This window comes from Schistocerca gregaria, chromosome X, assembly GCF_023897955.1.
Source record: "Schistocerca gregaria isolate iqSchGreg1 chromosome X, iqSchGreg1.2, whole genome shotgun sequence".
Taxonomy (NCBI): Eukaryota; Metazoa; Arthropoda; class Insecta; order Orthoptera; family Acrididae; genus Schistocerca; species Schistocerca gregaria.
Genome location: NC_064931.1, coordinates 671,310,608 through 671,336,407, shown reverse-complemented (window position 1 = coordinate 671,336,407; position 25,800 = coordinate 671,310,608). Strand labels below are relative to the sequence as shown.

The 25,800-nt window shown below is 37.3% G+C and overlaps 1 protein-coding gene across 1 annotated transcript; it reads left to right on the top strand.

The window, feature by feature from the left end:
• LOC126297579 (myosin-2 essential light chain-like) lies at nucleotides 1-25,800 on the top strand. Its single transcript, XM_049988546.1, is given in 7 exon segments — nucleotides 1-93; nucleotides 189-216; nucleotides 10,849-10,989; nucleotides 23,274-23,382; nucleotides 23,384-23,436; nucleotides 24,382-24,438; nucleotides 24,441-25,800. Coding segments are annotated over 7 exon segments (438 nt in total). The 5' UTR covers nucleotides 1-90; the 3' UTR covers nucleotides 24,488-25,800.

The window sequence follows — 25,800 nt, the reverse complement described above, 5'->3', positions numbered from 1 at the left end:
GTGGCGCTAAGGTGCAGTTGCACTTCTACAGGTGTCATAATCTATGGTACATTCCATTCTTGAAAGAAGCTGTGATAGCAGATAGGCGGAATGGTAGATTTCGATATTCTTTTAATTAGTCGATTATTTCAGATTTTTGAGTTACTGTTGTTGTTCTGAAATTGAAATCCTTCTGTTAATATTTGCAGGTTTCTTATACAGAGGACCAGCTGGCCGGTAAGTGCTGAAAGGCATTGTAAAAGGAGGTCAACTTTTACATCATGATTCATTCTGGGCACGCCCCGCGCCAAACTTTTCCTTATTAGGCAGTACTTTGAAAGCTAAATAACTGGTTGCGGTGTGCTTGCTTTTTGTGGATTATGTGCAGAAGTACCTCGCATCAGTACGTTTGAGACTGTCTTCGAGCTCTGTTCATATTCCGTGTGCACTGCGTTACACTGCATCAAAATGTACGGTTACGAAGTGTCAAATAAGATAATGACATCCGTTGAGGGTACGTAATGTATTGTTGTTTTGGTGCGAGCATTAATTGTAGTAAGTAGGCGTATGGCAGTTTGGATGGTGTACCATATAAATTTAAACGAGCTTTGATCTAATGTTGTGCTAGAGGTGTGCTTTGTGTAAGGCACCGAATGTATCAGAATGTATATTAGAACCACGCCCCCCCCCCCCCCCCCCCCCCCAAAGTAAGAAACCATACATCAGCGAAACAAAAACTTGAGAAAATACTCTGCATACGCACCATACAAACTGTGAACGTTTCAGAGATTTTTTTAAGGTTTCGTCTTTGTATGCGTGCACAGTTTAAAGATACAGAAGAGGAGCAATTAATACTGTTTGTGAAATTCATGCGAATATGTCAGTTTTGATGCACAATGAAGTTTGTTTCGATTTTTGTGTTTGCAGTAGCTTCATGTAAGTAAGTTTGTTACTACAGTTCTGTTTGAATGAAGTTAGAACGGAAATGTTAATTAAACCGGAGCAGGTATTAAAATTGTTTTAGACAGTTAGGATCTGAACGAGCAACACCTCGCTGCTTATTGTGATAATTCTGTACATTTGGGAACCATCATGATGTGTTACAGTAATAATTGGTTAAATGATCCCAACTACTTAACCTGATATTTTACGGGTGCTAGTTTCCCATGTAATTTGTTTACTAGGTGATTGCATATTCGCCTACATCTGCGATAGTTGATTTCACTATATCAATTTGTAGGTGTTGTTCCACGATGTGTGTGTGTGTGTGTGTGTGTGTGTGTGTGTGTGTGTGTGTGGTCTCTAATTGCTATTGGCTACTGCTGTCAGTTAAGGATATAATTTACCTGTGGCACTTCACTTCATTGTGTGGAATCAGAGACTAGTTATTTCTGTATGCTAGAAGAATTCTTTGTAGTGGGTTGGAATAAAATGGGGAACTGGAAGTGACTAAAACCCTGTATCACATACAACTAGAATGAATACTTTTGTCAGTGGGCCAGGTGATAACATCTCAGTACAGTGAATTTGTGCCCCCTCCCCTCCCCTTTCCACCCATACAGCATTTTTTTTTTTTTTTTTTTTTTTTTCCATGAGTTCTTGCTGTTTTTGTGCATATATTTCTTTTGACTACACGATGTGTTGGCAAGTTTCTAATAAAACCTGTTTAAGTTCACCCCCCCCCCCCCCCCCCACACACACACACACAGTGTAATTTGGATTGTGGTTAACTCCTTAATTATGTAGTTATTGACGAAGTTCCTATGTGCAAGACTATTCATAATTTACCACTGTACTGCACATATTTAGTATCTGGAGGGACATCTGTTAACCTTTCTTCATTGGCTGTAACATAAATTAAAAACAGACAATAATGACTGCCCATTTGCCTAGGACACACAGTTACCTCTCTCTGTACTATTTTAACATTTTAAAAATGCATTGTGAATTGTTTTGTTTGTCTCACAACATACATAATCTAAATCCTTTGATTCAGGTACAAGAGACACGTCAAATTGTGGTAAAATTTCACCATAAACAAAGAACAGATGATGTTAACAAACAGCATCACAGTTATAAAATTTCGTTATAAAACACACAATAAAATTTAACATTTGATTACCCCTTGCTCAAGTTATCATTTTCATCCTGTATGATTTGTCAGAGCAATTACACTTTAAGACCTTATCTAATAGATCTTTATTAGTCCTAGTAATAAAATATTACACAAATGGTTTATGCTGATTAGGGGAAGTAAGTGTATAACAAAATGTATTAATGATTTAATTTATATTGTAATTTTACATAAAATGCGTGCAAAGTTATACATACAGACCGTTATATTGTACAGGTGGAGAGATTGTATATACTGTATAGTTAAAGCAATATTTGTATTGGAGTAGCATTTATAGAAATCATTAAGGGACAAAGATAAATATTTTGTGTACTTCCTGTAGGAACTTGAGCAAGTCACAGTAGTAGTGAGTCAATTATGCTTTGGTGGGTAACTTGTCACAGTACTGGGGAGGGTGTGTTATCTCCATCTTTCAAATATATCATATAGTTGTATACTTCATACTTTAAAATTTTGGAAATATTTGTAAACATTTTTTTGCCATATTCAGTAATTGTTTCACATTTTCAGTAAAATTTAATCCAAAACATTAGCAGTGAATACAACATTTTCCCAACAAATGTCATTCCTGTTTCCCCATGTGGGATATATCTTCCATACAGGCCTGTGGATCTCTTTAAAAAAGTATGTTGCAAGTAAAAGTAAATGTGTTTCAGAAGTTTGCTTAAAAAATAGTGGGAATCCTAAAGTAACCTTCCCATTGGTGTACACATTTCAAAAAATGTTGGTATTGCAAAGATTGTGCTAAAAGATAGTTTTGGGTCCATTACCATACTATTTAAATAGTATTTTGTTGTTAACAACAAATAGTGAAATTATTTATTTTGTGGTGGGCACAAAAGATGCCCCTCCTTGGTAGTCAACATGGAGAATGTGTTGCTTTTACTAGTGTTAAATTTGGACATGCCATTATTTAGGCTAGTCTTTATTGGCTCTGTGTGAAAGTTTTATTTGTGCATGGTGTTATGGGAATGAACATTTTCATTTTTTGGGGAAGAGCTGGATTTCCCATTGCATTTTCTTCTCCACGAAACAGTTCTCATGCGCACAAATACATGGAAGTGGGAGAATTTCCAGCTTTTTAAGGAATGGTTTACAGGTTTTGTTCTATTTTATTTCTTCCATTATTACAATGCCATTTTGTAGCCTAAAGAGTTTTTGACTGAGAGAATTATCCCAAAAGAGAATTGTGTATTTCAGTTGTGAGTGCATGTAGGCATAGTATACAGTTCTCAATCTCTTTGTTACAGCATCCTTCTAATATTCCCATTAAAGTAGCATGCAATGTATAATTTCTTCTCCAATATGCCTCCCCCTTTCCTATTTAAGATTATGTTGGGACCACAAACCAAAGAACATTGTCGACTCTACGAAGTTCCTTATCATACATTTGTACAGTACAGAAATGGAAAAGAGTAATGCTTTGAGAATGCAGATTGAATTTTTTCCCCTCTGTTCTCTTGGAATATAGAATTTACTATGTGAGAGCAATTTGGCAGTGAATTAGGGCCTACTAATATTAAAGTAGGTTGGCTTTTTTAACATTATCTGTCTTTTGAGAAATTCCAGATTTACAGTTTGACAAATCACCAGCATGTTTGTGTAAAACCTGCCAGGTTACAGTTACCTAATATTCTGTTGGAATAGATTTTTTGTGACCACTGCATGTGAAGCATTTGACATGTACATTCTGAACCAGAATCTGTGTAGTATCTGTTTTAAACAGCAGAATAAATGCCTGCAACTACACTACACAGGTTTTGACTCTGGACTTTGTACACAGGTTAAGCAGCTTTTGGTGTATTTTGTCACATCCTTGCTTAATTTGTCAAAATAGTCAGGGTTGTCATGGTGTACCAAAGCTTAACTTCCTCACATCCTTTCTCTTGCAGAGAAATTCAAAATTATATTAGCAGGGTGTGTATGACCCAAGAGATCCGGGAAAAACCTGGGAATTTTTTCATCTGGGAGAAAACTGTGAGGAGCCCGCAAATTGTTTAGAATTCTGGGAATTTTTCATTGTTTTAGTTTCAACTTAATTTTCTGTAATTTTGACTGGTAAGAATTGAAACTGTAACAGAGGATACAGGGGGCAAACTGAGATATCCGATGTGGTTGGCAATAAATGGGGGGGGGGGGTGCCATATTGATACTCTTGAGGGGGGGAAGACGTTACAAAAAGCAACTAGCCTCCAGCGCAAGTTGATCTATAGATTATTCATATGATTTTGAAATGCAGCCCTGTTGATTTTCGACCATTTTTGAACACACCGTCAGTTGATTTCTGAACAAATAAGAAGTTGGTTTCCAAATGCGTGCATAGTGTACATGTCATGTCTCAGGGGAATCCTCGTCACATCTAGAAATAAACTGTCCTGCAGATGAAAGAGGACAGGGCTATAGCTGAGTGGAGTAAAGCCAATCGGGTGAACGCCAATTGTTGTTTGCATATGTGGTTGATTGGGTTTGTGAATGATCAATGTTGTTATAATTACTAGCGAAATCCATAGATTCAGGCTACCAGGGTGGAAATAAACTACTAACAGGAATAACACGTAATAAAGACTATGCATTATCTTCTCGGTATACCCAAGAAAATGAAATTTTGACAAATTTTTCGCCAGATCGCTACAACGCTAGGGTCCAGTGGTACAGTTCCCAGCTAGCAGTCGCTTAAGTTCTATTCTGGAAATAGCAATGTGTTGTACAAACATGTAAAAACTCCCTAACCGGAGAATAATTGCAGGATAACTGAACTGAAGAGCGAATAAGTTGGCAGTGGCAGGAATAGTTACAGAATTAGTGATAAGATTGTTTATTAGAATGAGGAAGGAGAAGTGGGGACATCACACAAATTATGGAAGAATATGACGATTTCAAACTTATTTAAAAATTTCCTACTACTACTACTTTTCAATCTCGTGCTTGAGAAACTGGAGCATGTGAGTGAATGTGAAACTATTTCCTAACACAAAGCTTTTTGCTTGTAGTAGGCGTAATAGGCACTTGGATGTTGGTGCTCTGGAGCCCAGAAGAAGAGACATTTATGTTAAAAATTTTACTGGCACGAGTGTGATACATCTTAAAGTGTAAAATGTGCAAAAAAAGGTCAACATTATATGTGAAAAGCTTAGCTTTGCTTTTTTGTAATGCTATGTATATTAATTTAAACCATTTACTTTTCCTGTTTGTGTGTTTGTACTACTTAAGTTATCTTGCTATTGGCTGACTACATCATGTGTCCTATGCTCTGAATAACCGATGTCATCAACTGGCAAGATCACGTGACATGAGCTATGACGGGCTTAAAAAAGCACATCACAACCTTCATTTCAATGCTTTGGAAAGTACAATGCGGTGTTTGGTGGAATTGGAATTTATACTTTCGTAATACGAAAATATGCAGTGTCCATGTTGCTGCTTATCAAAGATATTTCCTAAATGTGATTTTCCCCTGAGTTTTGTTTTCTAAAGTGCTGGGAAATTATATGTTTATGTATAAAACCACAACCATTCCCAGGATTTACAAGTTCTACAGTTATGAAGGAAAATATTGTCACTTAACACAAAAAAGTGTTTTCGTATAGGAAAGTGTTTTTAACCAGGAAATCTGGGAAAAATCTGGCAATTTTTTTCGTTGTCCCTTTATACACCCTGATTAAACAGAAGTGTTTACCTGTGTTAGACTACCTATTGAAATCTGTGGAAAAGATTTGTCTATAATAAAGGCATTATGAAGATGCTGTTACTGTGTGGTATGGCTATGGTACAAATGGAAATAAAGGCATTATGAAGATGCTGTTACTGTGTGGTATGGCTATGGTACAAATGGAATTACTCTATCTTGATATTTTTCATTTGTATCTTAACACAAAATGAAGAAATTAGTACCCTATGAATATAATATTAGTGAGTCACAGTTCGAATCTATAAACTTGCACAAATATTTGGATGTAAGACATAATAGGGATGTGAAGTGAAACAATAACATAGGCTGTTGTCGTAAATCAGGTAGCAGTCTTTGGTTTATTGGTAGAATTCTGGGGAAGTGCAGTCAATCTACAAAGGAGATTGCTTACAAAGCTCATGTGTGACCCATCCTAGGATATTGCTAGTGTGTGGGTAACCTACCAAATAGAATTAGCAGGGGATATTGAATCTATGAGGCATTCGAAAAGAAAGGAGCTGAAGGTGTAATTACAGAAACCAGTATCTGTATGTTAGAAGTATTGACCCTGGCTGTTGAGACACTTGCCCCACTGTGACACAAGGCAGTGAATGGCTGTCTCATAAAATTGCCAGGGCTGCAATGTTCACCAGTTGTGCATGTACAGCAGCATGTCATCATCAGAGGTGAACCGTTATGCTGACTTTCTTCTTTAACCAAGATGGCCCCTTTCTGATTCACTTCTTGCAGCACGGAACAACAGTGAATGCCCCTGTGTTACCTCCGAATCTTGACCACCCTTTCCAAGTGACCAAATAAAAACCACCAAGCAGTCTCACCCTCGGGGTCATTCTGCTCCACGACAATACAAAGCCTCATACGGTCAACAGTCACGGCACTACTGCAGAAATTCAGATAGGATGTTCTCGGCCTCCCTCCATACAGTCCGGACCTCTCTCCCCCTGTGATTACGCCATTTTTGCTCCCCTTAAAAAGGCTCCGAGGGCAAACTTTTCACCTCGGACGATGACATCTAGCTGTACATGCGCAACTGATTACCATCACAGCCCCGGGAATTTTATGAGACAACCATTTACCGCCTTGTTGTAGTGAGACAAGTGTCATAACAGCCAGGGTCAATACTTATTACATACAGGTACTGGTTTCTGTAATTATCCCCCCCCTGCTCATTTTTTACACGCTCTTTATATACAGAGAAAGGAAGCATGAATGGTCACAAGTTTGTTTGACCCACAGTCATTGAGATGCTGGCAGACTCTAAAATAGATGGAAACTATCCCAAGAAAGTCTGCTGACAGTTTCAAGCATTGGTTTTAAATGGTGACTGGGAATATACTAAAACTCCCTATGTTACTAACATAGGGATCATGAGTATAAGAATAGATTAATTACAGCACACACAGAGGTGTTCAAACAATCATTGTTCATGAATGGACTGGAGAAAATCCCTAATAACGGGTATAGTGAACAGACCCTCTGCCATGCACTTCAGTGATTTGCAAAGTGTTGTAGATGTAAAACATTGTAAGGGATATCTGTATTTGTGGTAGCATAAAGTTTTATTCATAATATTTAGGAATTTAATGACAACCTGTTTTGAATTGCTGGTTCTGTTGTGGGTGTTAAATTTTGTAGTCACTTTAGAGTGCACAAATTAACCTCAAAGTGGGTTGCTTGTCGATAAGGTGGATGGCTGTTGTGGCGAAACATTGACCGGGGAAACCTTCGATGTTTCTGTCTGGATTCATGTTTAACTTCTACTCTTTCTTCCTCCTACTGGCTTACTGTTAAAGGTAAAGGGATCAATAATACCAGTGAGTCTGTTGGAAACTCCCATTCATCAAATTCTAAAAGCAAAAACACTCCATCTGGATGGGTGTACTTTCAGGGAGCAATAATAAAATATTAAGTGCTCTTAATTGTATCAGGTGGATATTTTTGAGTGGCATTTTGATTAATGAAAGGATGGATGGGTGATTTGAAAAGATGTTTCCCTGCCCTGTGCAAAAGCCTCTTGAGGGCAAAGCAAAAGCACACACACTAAAGTTATTGAATCATCTTAAAAATGGAATACATAGCATAGTTCGCTACCACCATCAGACTAGGCAAATACTATCAGCAAATTATGAGTGAACATCAAATAGCTATGAAACTTAATGAAACTCTCCCATATATAGTAAAGTATTTGTGTAATGGATAAATACTGACGAACCAATGTTAGGACCACTGTGAGATTGAATACCTCCTGGTGTTATTGCAGGCATGTCAAGTAAGGAAAGTATATCACCAGATCAGAGATGGAAAATCATCCTAGCAGCAGTGTGGGGCAAATTATGGCCTGGTACCTGGAAAAGAGAATATAGGAAACAATGGAACTAATTGACTGCTCATGTGCTGGTGTCATGAGCATCTATGGAAACTGGTTGGAGGTCAGTGGAACCATGAGTAGGTCAAATAGACATAAACGCATCACAGAACATGGAGGTTGGAGGCTTACCTGCTCTCTAAAGCAGCATAGGCAGTGATCTCTGGTGACGGTCCTGGAGTCTTGTTGCTCCAGATAAGTTGTCTGGATACACAATCATCCGGGTGATGGGCTTCTCGAAACCGTCTCCCTGCAAATGACACACATCGATGGAGACAATGTTATGCTGTGCAGGATAATCATGTGGGCAACCATGGGACCTGCGGTAGTAATCGAAGGCACAGCGATAGATGTTTCACATGAACATTATTGAAGATAACATTCATCCTTTCATATTTGATACACTACCCTATGGCTGTCTCTCCTAGCAGGAAAAGTGTCTTCGCCAAAGGCAAGAAATATTGTGTAGTGGTTTGTGGAGTGTGGTAGTGAATATGTTTTGATGTCTTAGTTACCAAATTCATCTGATTTTAACTTTGTGGGACATGTCTGGAATGATGTTGAACATCTGACTTTCGCAGAGAGATTTTGTACCAAAAATCTCTGGAAACCTAACAAAGAACTGTCAAGACTTCTGCCATGTAAAATTGCTACTGTTTTCCATTCTAAAGGTGGACACAAACTATTAAGCAGTGGGTCATATATTTTGGCTTATCAGTAAAATACAAGAGATGCTACTCGTAAGTGATCATCACATTTTCTGTGGTGTTCTAGTAGATAACTGCAGTTCAGTTTTCGCAACATTATGAACTGTCTGTCCGGTAATTGAAATGTTGATCCTCTTTCCGTAGTCGTATATACTGGCTGTAGAATGAGTCATGTGGTAAGAATATTATCATCGCAAGTAAACGTGATGACTTAGTGAGAGCAGGCAAGATAAAACATAGACAGCTCACAGAAGTGAAAACAACAAACAAGTGTGAACTATGGTACAACAAAGGAAGTCAAGAATCAAGACTTCCAAAATGGAATGCAACTTCAAAAAAGTTAAAAACGTGTTTTGACAAAGCACAGAGAAACTGTGTGATTGTGAAACTGGTGCATTCATTTGTTGCAGTGTATGTGACAAACTGTCATGTTCACATATCCTTGGGAGTGATCACATTCATATGAACATCTATATCAGCCAAGGCGGCATATTTCACTTACCAGTCATACAAGTTAGGTGTGTCAACAGGAGTCTCTTCTCATATGACACACGTACTGCCTTTAATCCTGTGTATGACACATCAGATGTGTTTTTAGGTGGAGGTTTTGGTTGACTTTCCACATTCTCATCAAATGTATACGGTTCCCATTCAAAAGCCACTTCCTTTCTGCTGCTAATAGTGGTTGTGCAGAATTAGCTGTCATTATAGGTCCCTACCTTAAACCTTGCTGTTGCAAATGGACTTTACACTACGACACACACACACACACACACACACACACACACACACACACACACACACACACACACACACACAAACACACAAATTTGAATAACAGGAAAAGGATTGGCATGAGGGAGGTTTGAATATGGCTCGCTCTCTTGGCAGTCCAACACCATAACCACTTAACTGCGATGCTATTTTTCTCTCTGTTCAGTTTTTTTACAGACAGTCCACTGGGCCCTCTTCCACTAAATCTGCTGGGGTGCAATGAGGAGTTCCCCTTGTTACTAAGGCAAATGGGACTGCTTATACCTAACTGGCTTTGATTGAGTGCGCAGTGTCTATTGATGAATCACAACAATATCACAATCAATCTTGCTGCTGACGCATCAGGACAGCTTAAAAACCTTGGAAGGGATTCTGCAGAAGTTGGACTATATATCAAATTTTTGAAAAGTTACTACCTTTAGGGTAGCATGGGCAAAATTCTGTAACTCCATCATATTGTTTCACCAAATCTTCAGTTGTTTGAGTGTCCATGGTTATTTCCTGTATGCACACAAGTACCTTAAAAGTGTTGAATTGAGGAATGGTGTTCCATAGACTAGACATTGTCGAGGTCATACTGGAGGGGCTATGAACACACATTCATAGTGGCCAAGGTCACCTGCTGGGGATGTAGTGTGACTGTTTCCATTCCCTTAAAAATGGCTGATGTTGAGAAGTGGTAATCGGATGTCATTGAGAAAATAAAAATATGTTTGGACATGGCACACATCTCACTGCTGGCACAGGTGGTACAAATTTACCTTGATCATTCACTGAATGTTTCATCCTCTATGATGGAGGGCCTCTACTGTGTTTTGCTTGTGGCATTCAGCTCACAGTATGCCATATTCTATCAGTTAATTTTTTGTTTTAGGACAAGTGTACAGACTTAGGTAGGGAACTTGCCTTCTAGTTTCTCAGAAAAGTGAGACAAAATCTAGATCTTAATACTGTCTAGACTCTAGACGAAGCATTGCAGTCTTGCCAGTAACTGTTCGTAAATGGAAACGTTTGTATTGTTACTTTAAGAAATGTCATCAAAATTTATTACTGGTGCTACTGATATTTCCTGAACTAGCAAATGATAGCAGAACATACATAAACCTTGACACTGATACGGTAAGGAAGTGTATGTGTAAAACTTTTTCTAAGTGCTTCTCTGTGTCATATTTATCAGTTTATATTTTGTGTAATTTTACAGAATTTCAAGAGGCATTCCAGCTGTTTGACTCCCGTGGTGATGGGAAAATCCACGTGACTCAGATAGGTGATGTTCTGCGTGCTTTGGGACAGAATCCAACAGAATCAGACGTCAAGAAATTCACCCAGCAACATAAGCCAGGTAATTGTCACATCTTTAGAATTACAGGTTCCAAAAATTGTTATCTGAAAGATTTGCATAAGCACTGTAGATTCTTTGGAGATGAAACTTAATTTTAATATTCATTGGAATTCTCTAGTTTCATAATTATGTAGGACTGAGTCTCTTATTACATTTTCTTGGATAAAACTTCAGTCATCTGTCAGAATAAGGAACACTGTTGTCAGACATTATGTATGTATCGGAAAAAGTCATGTATTTCATTGATAAGGAAAGTTTTAGAGAAGCTGTGGGTTATGGTTGAGATCCTGAAGACAATCTTAGTGTAACAGAATTTGTATGTTTAATTTTGCTATACCATTTCTTGTTGTCAGCCACAGATAGATTGCGTAATGGTCGAGAGGTTAGCATCAGTAGCTTGTATAGAAGACCCCAGGGTACAATCCTGGTGAGTCTCAAATTTTTCTTTGTTGGAACAAGGTTTGTTGTACCTCATAAAGCCCAAAACATTTGAATAAATGAGCAGTAAAGTAATACATGAGCCACTTAGTGTCAAAGAAGTGCACCTGAAAGCCAAATGATATTTTTAATATAAAAAGAGGCATATTTTCCTAAGCTGCTGACACTTTGCAGAAATGTTAATCAGTGGACAGCTCAGCAGCACTTACGCATTCGAATTGATCTGATAGTGACAAATTTCTCTTTGTACCACAGTATGAAAATTTTCTGGCAATGCAACTATAAAAACAATAATCAGGAGTGTAGCTGGGTGTGAATTATTGAGGCACAGCTGCATGATAGTGAATTGGTTTTGCAGTTAGTGGGAAAACTGTGTGTGTACTTATCTAGTTTGCTTCAGGAGGTAACAAATTATATAAAGCACAAATCAGTGGAACAGTATAATGAAAGAGTGGAACTGTTCACTTATTTTTAATATTGTACAAATGTTATTGTGGGATTTTACTGCCAGTTTCCAGCTGTCCCACTGTAGAAAGCATTTATGACTGGTTTGTTTGCTGTAAAGTGTCTGATATATTTACCAATTTGAAATACTGTAGTTTTAGTGTGGCAAACAGTGCAGTGCTGTGTAAGATTGTGAAATTACTTGGTACACAGCGTGTGACACCTATGTAGAAGTTCTCTCTCTCTCTCTCTCTCTCTCTCTCTCTCTCTCTCTCTCTCTCTCTCTCTCTCTCTCTCTCTCTCTCTCTAAACCTATTTACATACATGTTGGGCCTGGTGGTCTAGTGATAAAGCACTTACAAAATTGTTAAGGCTTTTGCCGCCACTTGTTGACAAACTGCCTATTGGCTTCTGTCTTGGGTTCTTAGGCAGATGTTCATCTAATGATTTTACTGATGTTTCACCAGCACAAGTGGTTGGCATTTTCAAAGCTTCGCTCTCCATTGTTGGTGGTGAATTGTTCACCATCGGCAATGGAGGGTGAAGCTTTGACAATGCCAAGCACTTGTGCTGGCAAAACGTCAGTAAAATCATTAGACACCAGCCGAAAAACCAGAGACAGAAGCCAATAGGCAGTTTCATAAAGCACTTGCCTGGAAACAGATCGGGGGATCAAATGTTGGTTGAACAGCAGATTTTTAATCTGTTTTAACATAGCCTTAACTCAGCTATGTGAGGAGTCTCCAGAAAAGACACATGGTTTGAATAGCTGTGGTAGGTAAGGGCCAAAGTGATGTCCAATAGAGACATGCACCAATAATAATAATAAAACAACCCCCAGACTGAGAGTTCAACTTGTACTTGTCTGGTTAGGTTTCTTGTTATTGCCTTGAGATAATGCCCCAATGACCAAAATTAATTTCCAGTGAAGTAGTGGTAATTTCAAGAAATTATAACGAATCCACCTGACATTAAAATATAAAGATATTTCACAGTTATTAAAGAGATTTATGTTACACCATAAATACATTCCATTGTTTCTATCTTCTAATTAAAACACTTAACTGGAAATGTACATTGACATAAACCTACTTGTTAATATTTATACTGTTGTGCAATGATTTTGTTATTGTTCTTTTAATTTTCAGGGGAAGTAATATGATCTAAGTCACTAAATTTACTTAGAATTTCTGTTTTGGCTTGGTTTTTGCACACAACACTACATTTGATTCGATAGTATTCTTTTTGTTTCTTAAAAAAACTTAGTGTTTATTTCTACTGTCAGTGTGCTTATTTTTCATAGAAGTTGGTTTAGCTTTCACAAGCATCATTCTAAATTTGTCAATTACCATTTACTCTGTACAGGTTAAAACAGCAGTTGTCAGTATCTGCACAGCAAAATTGACACAATTGCAAAATGTATTGTTAAGGATGATTTAATACCAAATGTAATTTAAGTTCATAAATGTGTTAGGCAGACTTGGCTCCACTTCGTGCCAATAAAAAATGTGCTGGACTTTAGTGTGTCCATACCAACCTTGAAGTGGGTGGTGGGCACAAAAGAAATCTGAACAGTCAACAAAAGGCAAACTAAATGTGGTTAATTCCCAATAGGCTACACAGTTCAAGGGAACACAAGAGAAGCTTTGCACAAGGAGTTCACATCAGGCTTCTTCGCTCAAAATAACTGTAGTGCTCACTCAATTTACAGAAAAATGTAAGTTTTGAATACTTTTTGCATCATAAGTAAAACTGATCTTGCACAGACATTTGTTGTTCATCAGACTTGAATTCACTATTAAACACAGTTAAAACAGCAAATGAAAATGTGGTCAAATTCTTGATGCTTACCAAAAAACAAGGCAAGACATAGATATTTGGGGATACTGCATAGGTGCTCTGTCACTAAAAAATTGCCTTAACTCGTGTGACCAAAGTGCATGCCAAAATCAACACGAAACTTCATTCTCCATCAACAGTGATTCAGAAATTGGGGAATTTGGGTAGACCAATCTTGTTCTGAAACTCTTGTCATTGTTGGTCTTTTGTCCTTAAACTGACACTATAGCTGTAGACTGGCTTTTACTCAGGTTGAGTAATATAGTATGTGACCAGAACATTGCTCTGACATCTATTGATATTTGGGGATTTTATTTTAATAATTTTTAACTTCCATAGTAGTTAAATTTAAAAACTGAGGAATTTTCAGCATTGTCCTGTATATTTCACAAATTTCAAAAGTGTAAAAAGTGAAAAAATATACATATAGCAACTGACATTTGCCTTTTTATTGTCAACTGTGCAAGTACAGTAATTTTCTGGAAATATTTGGCACATTGCTTCATCTATTTTGGATGAGACATTGATGACTTAGACTTTTCAAATAGTAAAATTCATAAAATATATCTGTTGTATTTTGACAACATGGTAATCTTACAGAATGTTGGAGTAGTATATAGTAGACAACTTGTCACTCACATTTTTATATTAAGTTGTTTTCTTGATTTTTCATTATTTGTAAGAGTCATTTCTAGCAGATCATGAGACCTGCGGCTTTTTTACTGCCTTTTAATATCTGCAAATTTTTATGCTGCTATTTCCTTGTTCCTGATAAATTTCTCCTTTACAGAATTATCTTTAATATATTTTTTTGGTCTATTACTTACAGCATATGATAATTACAAACTTGTGTTCATTTGTGTTACTGTATAATTGTGCTTCAGCAGTGTAAGCAGCTTATTCAGTCATTCTATGTAAAGTGGACCATTTTTAGAGATGGTACCTGCTCAACCATTTCTGAATCCAATGAAATTTTTTGAGTTGGTACAGCAACATCTTGGATGAACATGCACAAATTTTCAGCTTCATATTGTCTTTGGTTCCATTTCTGCAGTCTCTCCTAGATAGGGATCCCAAGTTTGCACCACCTACGTGTATGATGAAGTGCCAACTTTGGATAACTTCTATGAAAGTTTTTCGTAACATAAAAGCACATGGTTTTGTATATTTAAACAACATATTTTTTCTGAATATGTTACTAATTAGGTTTTAAATGCATCCGATGACAGCTGTACTTCATAAATGGCAGAAAATTTGTGATTTGGGGTACTCATCTTAAACCAACCAGACATCAGAAGTCTTTTAACAGGCAGATCCAGCCAATAATTGACACACAACCATGCTGTCTTCTTGTCCTTTTTATACAGTAGCCTCTTTCCTCATACATTAAAATATATGCATCTAAGAATTTGAAGAAAATGTTTTGGGTGCCAAATTTTGGTTACTTTTGGGGACCCAGATGTCAACTGTATGTTCTCTAATCTTTTGTATGTAGAGAGAGTATTCTTTAAGCTTCAGAAGCTGTGTAACCCAATTTTTGACCCATGCTTGCTTATGTTAGAAAACCAATGCTCAAAATTCACTTTCCATACAGTATATAAGCATGAGTGTGATGTTAATGAGTAAACAGTATAGTTAAGTTAAAAGTGAAACTCCATGAAGTTAAAACTTTAAAAACACTGTATGGCTGGAATGATTCTCTCTTCAGATAAAATAAATTGCTAAAACTGATTCAGATTCTGGGTAAATACATAACCTTCCCAGTGTTGTTGATGGTGCTTTTGGTTTTAAATGTGTGTTGCTCTTGAATCTAGCAAATATATTGAGTAGATAGCAAGTGGAAGAAATGGGTAGGACTCTGGGGATGCATAAAGGTGACCGAAGTGTCTTCTCATTCTAATGAAACCACACACAAATTTCCCAGACATAAAGCATTGTCGCCATACAAGCAACGTACCCCTCCCTGTTTGTAATGCTGTTATTGAAGCAGCTGGACTTGATTAATTTAAATGCTTAAACTATAAATTCCTGCAGTCCTCCATGTGTAGGGTATACAACCATCCAGACTTGGCCTGTGGTAATTATGTGGAAACGTCTTCCTTGCTTGAAACTTTGACATATTTTGAGTAATTAGCAGATAACTGGCAAAATTTGCGGAAAAGACAAATTAAGGTATCTTATATACAAATATTACAAGGTCAGTGTAACAACAGAAATGGAAGAACTGTTACACACTGAGGACTAGTACTTACAGTATGCTTAGGAAATCTCATATAAGTGAGCAATACAAGAAAAATGAAAAATCTTATGTTCAGTTGCCATTAGGTGTATTTGCAACAGATATTGAGATGTGCCAAACTGAAGGCAGCAGACTTGAGGGGCATATTATTTCAACATGGTGGCAGATGGCATTGATCTCAGATGGAAACAGAACAGGACATAGATTTCATAATATAGAAGAAAAGTAAACATTTTTCTACAATAAGTGTATCTTCAGTGAAAAAATCAAACATAGAATATATTAAGAGTCAAAACATGGTATGGGACATAATACAAAGATTGTGCAGCATACAAGACACAATGTCCAAATTTTCTGTTCAGAGGGAGCAATGTAAAGACCACTATAAAGGAAAAAATTACAATTGTTAATTTGCTGTTTTGCGAACAAAGCACGCTACCTTCAACATAATGAGACCAAAAAACAAAAAATTGTCGGGATGGACTGGAGGTAGATAAGAATATTGGGGGGGGGGGGGGCAGTGGCACTCGGGGGGCAGGGTAGAGAGCAGATAAGACAGATGTTGAATTAGTTGCAGGGGAGGGTGGGGGGACAGTGGGAGTAGAGTATGAAAATTGGTAAAGGGTGGTGGGGTGGGGGAGGACTGAGGAACTGGAAGGAAGGGTAGCATGATAGGATGGAGGGAAAATAGAAGGGCGGGGGGGGGGGGGGGTGGAGAAAGTTAGTCCAGTAGCACACTTTCACTAAACTTTATGTAACAAACCATAATGATATTTAAAATTACATAACAGAAATGACCATGGTTTTTACCCCCACTACATTATTCTCTTTAAATGTAAACCATTAAGCTGATATCTCATGAATATGTTTATATGTATAACAATGTCATTAGAGCATGTTACCGGAAGGGGGAATTTTAATACTGTTGATCCTTTGCTCCCCCTCCCCCCTCCCCATTCTCAACTAATTAGCATCCATACCATCTGCCACTTCCCCCCTCCCCCCATTTCCCCTTGTATCTATCCCTGTTCACCCTAACACGTCTAAAAATTTTGTTGTATATGATGATTTGTCTTCTAGACATGACCCATCAGAGGTCTTCATTTTAATTTTTATTCTAAACTAAGAGGTATACATTTTTATTGTATGTGGGTTATGGCCGGCCGCAGTGGTCTAGCTGTTCTAGGCGCTCAGTCCGGAACCGCGTGACTGCTACGGTCGCAGGTTCAAATCCTGCCTCAGGCATGGATGTGTGTGATGTCCTTAGGTTACTTAGGTTTAAGTAGTTCTAAGTTCTAGGAGACCGATGACCTAAGATGTTAAGTCCCATAGTGCTCAGAGCCATTTGAATCTCTCTCTCTCTCTCTCTCTCTCTCTCTCTCTCTCTCTCTCTCTCTCTCTCTCTCTCTCTCTTTTTATGCGCACAATGTTTCCTCATCGTATTTATATAATGTGATGTAGTTGCATTTCCTACTTGAATAATGTTATGTATTTGCATATTGCATTTTCCGTTCCTCTCCAGTAATATTCTGTAATGGCACTGTCATGCATGTAAACACATTCATGAGGTTTCATGTTAATGGTCTAATTTTTTAAAAAATTGCTGAAAAATTCATGTCATTTCTGTTATAATGTAATTTTAAATTAATGATTTGTTTGTTATAAAACTTAGTGAAAATCTGCCATTGGAGTAACATTTATCCCTGTTCCCTTCCTTCTTTGTTCCCCTCCATCCCTTCATGCAACTCTTCCTTCCAGTTCCTCAGTTCTGTCCACCTCCCATCCTCCCTCTCCCCACCATCCCTTGTCAATTTTCCCACTCTCCTCCCACTTTACCCTCCACCTCCCCAATATCAACTACTTAAACATGTCTTACCCACTCCCTACCCTTCCCTCATAATCCTGTGTCAAGTCCACCCTGATGCAGTTGGAAAATTTACTATTTTTGTGATAAGGCTTTATTTTTTGACATGGCCCTTATGTGGCATCAATAGGTTGAAGATCACATGAATTATTTGAAAAATTGTAATTATTCCTTTATGACAGCTTCCCCCCCCTCTCTCTCTCTCTCTCTCTCTCTCTCCTCTCTCTCTCTCTCTCTCTCTCTCTCTCTCTCTCTCTCTCTCTCTCTCTCTCTCTCTCTCTCTCTCATAATTGGAGATTGTGTCCTGTGTTCAGTACAATCTTTGTGTATGTCCGATGACGGGTTTTGCCTCATAACATAGTCTGTTTCTTCATTTCCAATGTGAAATAGTATATTATAAAAGCTGTCTCTCCTGCATTTTGATCTAAGATAAATGCCAGCTGGCACAAAACTGAAATGTTGGTCCTCAAGTCTGCTGCCTACAGTCTGGCATGTGACATCTCAAAATAACATCTTTTGCAAATATGCATGCCACGTGAGATGTACTGCTTTACCTGTATTGCTCACTTATATGAACTTCGCTATGCATAAGTACTTGTAGGGTTGGGATAGTGATTTCTTGTGTCCCAGAAATTGTGTGGGCTTTGGCAAACCTTCTTTCCTGATCAAACTGCATTTTTCACTTCCTTTCTGTTTGAGATGTCTGAAGTGTTGTCATTGCAGAACTTGATAAAATTAAAGCATCAGTATTTGTTTAGAGGCTTTTGCAAATTGGCATGAATTGCTAATCTTTCAGTTGGTCCTCAAATTCCCTCACAAGGAGATTTTCTCTGGCTGGTTGCAAAGAAATTGCTCTCTTCAGAGATACCAAAGTCCTTTTCATAAATTGATACAATTCTTGTATTGGACTGCAGATAAATTGCAAAATGAAAGAATATGCTAGATTTCACCCATTGTTATTCTCAAATATTTAATCAGCCTCATTATGGATGCATGAACTACAATGTTACCATGGTCAAGGCAGTCACTAATACAACAGTCTCTGATAATCTGTAGCTCTTCACCACCAAAGCAAACCACAGAGGTATGTAATGTGGCTTGTCTGTTCTCCCAATGAAACCCTTGACCAGCAAAATCCATCAAAGTGATCCTTTCAGCATCTGCAAGGTTTTTTCAGTTGCCACAAATAAAGGCTTCTTTATTTAAAATGAAATGGTGGCTTTCCAGACCATGAATCTGTAGAACCAATGGTGTTGTAAACCCTTACAGTTTCATGATGTGTCTATAGTAGGCAACAGTGATAATGGCCTCCTTCTGTGCAGCTCAAAAGGAATGCTATGTTGTCAACTTGTTTGAAAGCGAATAGACAGCAGACCCATCAGACAGCTGCAATAGTGGACATTTAACCTACCTTGCTATGGTCAGGTTCACTGTGTGCTGCAAACTATTTCATGATAAATTCAATTGTACCTAATAAGTGTGAGATACATGTTACGGAAACAAATTTGTCATGTTCCCCAGACATGACGACATGAAGAGAAATCTGTTATACAGATTGTCACGGTGCAGAATGAATTCTGTAACATTTCATCTTACAGAACAGAGTACATGTTCTGTTGCCCCTTAATTAATTAACATAACAATGAAAGAATTGAATCTAAAAAACAGCAGATGAACATCATTTTATATTATGCTGTACTGTGGTCAGAATAGTGAGATTAAGTAAAATGAAATTTCCATTACAGAACACATTATGCTATGAACTACTTTCTACTGCACATACAGCTTTACAAGAAAGTAAATGATACATGAAAATTACAAAATAAATTTACAATACATTCATGTATCTCATAACTGAGATGTTTAACTATTGCTGCCTTTCAAACTGCAGTCTCTGGATGTGTGTGCCAGACTGATGATTAACAAAGCCATTATTTCATCTCTGCTTCTTTCGGATGATTTTCTTGCAGTTTTCAGTGTGATATGCAGGCTTCTCAATCATCAATGATTTTTGTCTGTTGCTTCATGGCTCAGCTTTTGTGTCTGCTACTTTAAACATAGTATTTTTATCTATCACATACCTCTTCTTCAATGCTAACCCCAGGTCTATTGGATTATAATGGCAATGGGGTGGTATTTGTATTACCTTGTAACCCTGTGGCCGTGTTTCAGAAGTATGGAAATACTTTTGTATATTTTCACCTTCGAAATCTTAACAAGCTTAAACGGCTCTGCTCTGCTATAGCAGTGATAGCTTGCATTGTCCATAACAGTTACAAAACCTGGAACCAAATAAGGCAGCAGCTGATTCTGAAAATGTTCTCGAAATGTTTCTCCTCCATTTCAGAATCTTTAGAGATATAGCAAGATAAAATGATTCAAATACATAGATGAGATGTGCAACCACAAAACTATCCACAATTTATCACCAGAAATGTTTACATCAAATTTGCAGACAAATATATTTTGACAGAGGTCAAGACTGTTGTACAGAAAGCACAAGGCATCATGATTATGGGTCTTATCACAAACTTGGTGCTAAATCAATCCATCCATAAATCTTATTTATGGCTGATAAAGATAGGCTCTGTCACTCAAATTCCTGCTTTTTTTGAAGTACAGCTGTCAACAGATGTATTTAAAAATCTAATCAAAAATATATTCTTGAGTATGCAAAAGAACTAGCCTCCCTTCTTGCAGCTGTGTACCATAGGTCTCTAGAAGAGCGTAGTATTCCAAAAGATTGGGAAAGGGCACAGTTCATCCCTGTTTTGAAGAAGGAATGTCGAACAGATGTGAGGAACTACAAACCTATATCTCTAACATCGATCAGTTGTAGAATTTTGGAACACGTATTACGTTTGAATATGACTTTTCTGGAGACTAGAAATCTACTCTGTAAGAATCAGCATGGGTTTCAAAAAAGATCGTGTGAAACCCAGCTCGTGCTATTCGTCCACGAGACTGAGGGCCATAGACTTGGGTTTCCAGGTAGACGCCGTGTTTCTTGACTTCCGTAAGGCATTTGATACAGTTCTCCATAGTCGTTTAATGAACAAAGTAAGAGCATATGGACTATCAGACCAATTGTGTGATTGGATTAAAGAGTTCCTAGATAACAGAACACAGTATGTCATTCTCGATGGAGAGAAGTCTTCTAAAGTAAGAGATTACAGTTGTGCTGCAGGGGAGTGTCATAGGACCATTGCTATGCTTTTTGTGGATGATGCTGTAGTATATCGAGAGGTTGTAACAACGGAAAATTGTACTGAAATCTGCAACAAATTGACGCATGGCGCAGGGAATGGCAATTAAATCTTGATGTAGAAAAGTGTAATGTGCTGTGAATACATAGAAAGAAAGATCCTTTATCACTTAGCTACAATATAGCAGTTCAGCAACTGGAAGTAGTTAATTCCATAAATTATGTGGGAGTCGGCATTAGGAGTGATTTAAAATGGAATGACCATATAAAATTGTCGGTAAAGCAGATGCCAGACTGAGGTTCATTGGAAGAATCCTAAGGAAATGCAGTCTGAAAACAAAGGAAGTAGGTTATAGTACACTTGTTCGCCCACTGCTTGAATACTGCTCACTGGTGTGGGATCCGTACCAGATAGGGTTGATAGACGAGATAGAGAAGATCCAAGGGAGAGCAGTGCACTTCGTTACAGGATCATTTAGTGATTGCAAAAGTGTTACGGAGATGATAGATGAATTCCAGTGGAAGACTCTGTAAGAGGGACGCTCAGTAGCTTGGTACGGGCTTTTGTTGAAGTTTCGAGAACATATCTTCACCGAGGAGTCAAGCAGTATATTGTTCCCTCCTACATATATCTCGCGAAGAGGCCATGAGGATAAAATCAGAGATTAGAGCCCACACAGAGGCATACTGACAATCTTTCTTTCAACGAGCAATACGAGACTGGAATAGAAGGGAGAGCCAGTAGAGGTACTAAAGGTACCCTCCGCCACACACCATCAGGTGGCTTGTGGAGTATGGATGTAGATGTAGAAACCTGTACTCCACTACTTGACATGGAATTTCCTTATTGTATAATTAGTGAGGATATTTTTTTTTTTTTTTTTTTTTTTTTTTTTTTTTTTTTTTAGAAGGGGAGGGAAGTAATGTTCATCAATTTGTTGGTCTGGTTTTTCCCTGCTGATAGCTTGCAGTATTTTACCAATAATATGTGAATAGTATGTGAAAAACCATATAGCCCCAGTATGAATCGGATTATTTTAAAATTGTAAGCCCAGGATCAACTCAGTTTGCAGAGGATCCCATCTTAAAGGAAAAGTGCCGAAGTATATTGCGTTCTGTATGTGAGGTGCTGCTTAATTACTACTTGGACAGAAATAGTGTTGAAACTGGCATCTGCCTTAAAGGGGTATGATTTTTTCATAGATTGGAAAATTGTCAGCTTTGTTTTGCTCTTGCATTGCATTTCCAAAGCCATTTCTTAGACAGATTCACGGGGTTCACTGAAAAGCCATGTAGGTCATAAGCCGTATTACTTGTGTTAACAAAAGACCTGCATTTCAAAAAATTTGACCTTCATTTTTATTGGAATTCTTGAGTTTAGTAAAAAATTACCTTCCTAATGTGAAAATCACAGCACCATAAGTTGTGAGTAACAGTTACAGTTGATTAAATCTAACATTTAAAATCATGTACATCTTGTTGCAGTTAGACTTAAATTCAAGAAGAATGATTTTTTCAACTTTCATTGGTGTGGAACGAACTTTGACACATTCTAACCAACTCTATCTTGAGGCCAGGTCATAACGAGTTGCAATATACACCAAACACAAATGGTAGCATTGTAATTGAAACTTAGCATTCATTTCATGGATAAGTGACTTCATATAAGAAAGTGTGGATTTCTTGTTGCCAGAAGCTCTTATGCATCACAGTAAAATTCAAACAGCAGTGTAAAATAAGACAAGTTTCTTCACAGATCTGCAGTGTTGTTATATTGGTGCAGCTTTTGGCTTTGTCACCTTGTATCGCACTTCATGTGATGATGCAAAAGTCCTCTCTGTAAAATGTAGTTACTGCTGTATGGTAGTGTAGGTCTTTCAGGGAGGTGTGCATATTAGTTTTACTGTTGTAGTTGATAGCAACAGTGATACCTTTGTTTGCTTTGTGGTATTTTACTTTACTGATAGTAGAACTTAAAACAAAGAATATATTACAGTAAGATTAAATATTTTTTCCATCGTTGCTGATCGTAGAAAATAATGCTTTCTGTGGTGATATTCATAGAATTACAACTGATAACTCGTGTTCTGTTTCCTAGGATCTCCTGAGTAGGAAATTATTGTTGTATGTGAATCTGATAACATTTGAGAACACTAGTCAACATTTTATTTGCTGGATGTGAAACTGCTGTTCACAAACTGGCAGTCATTTACAGGTCTCATATACTTAACATCACTTTTGTTTTTCTTTTGCAGATGAAAGAATAAGTTTTGAGGTGTTTCTGCCAATTTACCAAGCTATTTCAAAGAACCGCACTTCAGACACTGCAGATGATTTCATCGAAGGGTTGAGGCATTTGATAAAGATGGAATGGATATATTTCGTCAGCTGAATTACGTCATTTATTGTCAACTTTAGGTATGGTAACAGTACAATGTACTGTTAATGTAAAATTGTTTTCTTTTGTAAATATTTAACATTGTGTTTAACTTCAGGAGAGTATCGTGTGTTTTGTCTGTCTCTCTCTCTCTCTCTCTCTCTCTCTCTCTCTCTCTCTCTCTCTCTCTCTCTCTCTCTCTCGACAGCAGCACACAAACTTCAAATAAATTTGTGTGTGCAATTCAAATGTTGTGGTATATTAATACACACACACACAACACACACACACACACACACACACAGACAGAGGAGGAGGTTAACGGGGTTAGCTGAATCTGTAGAAACTGACGCTGACTGGTGTTGGCCAATTTTTCGTCGTTACCAACCAACTTTAGCTAACAAGCAACCCTTTCATGCATCTGCCTACAAAAACAAAATTAATGGTCCCTTAATGAGATACTGCATGGTAAGGTGGCTGGTGCATGTAAATAGTTACTGATGGAAATCTGATGTAAGCTGTTATTGACTCTTCTTGGGGCAGTGCCAATGTTAGTTAGCAGACTACACTTCAAATGTCAATAAATTAATTACTCAATTACATATGACATTAAGTGACCATTAATTTTGTTGTACTTCTGCTTTTGTAGACAGTTGCACGAAAAGGTTGCTTGACATCTAAAGGTGGTTGGTAATGACCAGAACTTGATCAGTGCGTCAGTATCAGATTCTGTTGACCAAACTAATCACATCAACCTCCTCGCTGTGTGTCTTCTTAATGTGTATGTAATACACTACCACCACTGCATGTGAATTGCTAATAAAAATTTGAGATTTATGTGCTGCTGTGGAACAAGTAATAGTTCTGTTGAGTTAAAGATTACTTGAGACTTTCTGTTGATTTCAGCTTCTCTTCCGATTTTTTAGTAGTGATATGTTCACTTACTGTTTGTGAAATTATACTGAGACAAACGTACTATTTTACAGGCGAAAAACTGACAGATGAAGAAGTTGAGCAACTACTTGCTGGTCAGGAAGATTCTCAAGAAATATTAATTATGAAGAATTTGTTCGTATGGTTATGTGCGGTTGAGATATAACACCAGTTGCTTATTCAGTTAACTACTTCAAGTGTGAATCATAACAATAACCTTAATAATAATTATAACATCAATAGTATTAATACCTTGAGTAATAAGTTATGGAGCATCAGCTGAGGTGCATATTCCACACTAAACTCTTGGATCTTACTGCCATCCCGCTATAAGTCATTCCACTTACCCTTGCAACCATCATGAAGTGCTAACAGTGTTTTAGTAATCAGTATTTCTCACCTTGCATGCCTTGTAAGCCAAGGAAAATCATATCTGTTGTTGCAAGTGGTTATATTAGACACACATTGAGTTGTGTAAAGAGGCTGTATACATGGGCAGATAAAAACTATTGCCAAAAGTAGTATTAAATGTTAATGTAAAAGATAGCTTATCAGGATTCGTGGAAAAAATTTCGAAAAATATTTTGAAGTAGTTATGAAATTTGAATGGGTGGGTCACTGGTGAAATAAGATCGACTGCTTTATTTAGTTCAACTGATGCAAATAAGTAACATAAGAAAATCTGCAAATATCAAACAGGTAAACTGATACTATGTCGTGTGGAACGCATAGTATATAAAAGACGTATTTCAAGGTGTTGATTGATTTCCACCAAAGTCAGTATGTTGAAAACAAACAATTTGAGCTAACTTGTTGCTGCCACAGGTTAAGTTCAAATTATAAAAATGGCAGTGATACATAATTTGAATCATGTTATCTGTTGTAACTTATTTGCATTTAAATACTACTATGGACGTACTTTTGTATTCTTTTTTTCAGTGTAATTTTACATAACTTTATTTACTTTGTTTATATATAGTCCCTTCTTTTAATGTCATATGTAATTATGTATACTTGAGAATATATTGCAATTTTTGTGAACAATATAATAATTTGTTAATAAGAAGTAACAGTCCTTGATGTTCCTGTTACTTGTGAAATGAACTGTTTCTAACTATTGATTATACTGAATTTGTATAAATTTGGTGGGTATTTACAACCTGCCCTTTGTCTCCTGCCCTTTCACCCCCCCCCCCCCCCCCCCCCCCCCCAACTTTATTTCGTTCTTTTATGAAGATTGCCATGAGAAATATGGTGTTGGTATTTTATGAATGTTGTTGTTGCAAGGATTTTTAGCGTTCTATGAATTTGGAAACTATATTTTAGATGTTATATATTTATCTGGTCCCTTTGCTGTGCTTGGCTTCAGTTTGTACTTAATATATTGTTTCAATCATATATAAAAATTTCATTGCAGAAGTGCAATAAAATATATTGTATCAGAATTATAATAAAATCATGTCTAATGCTTT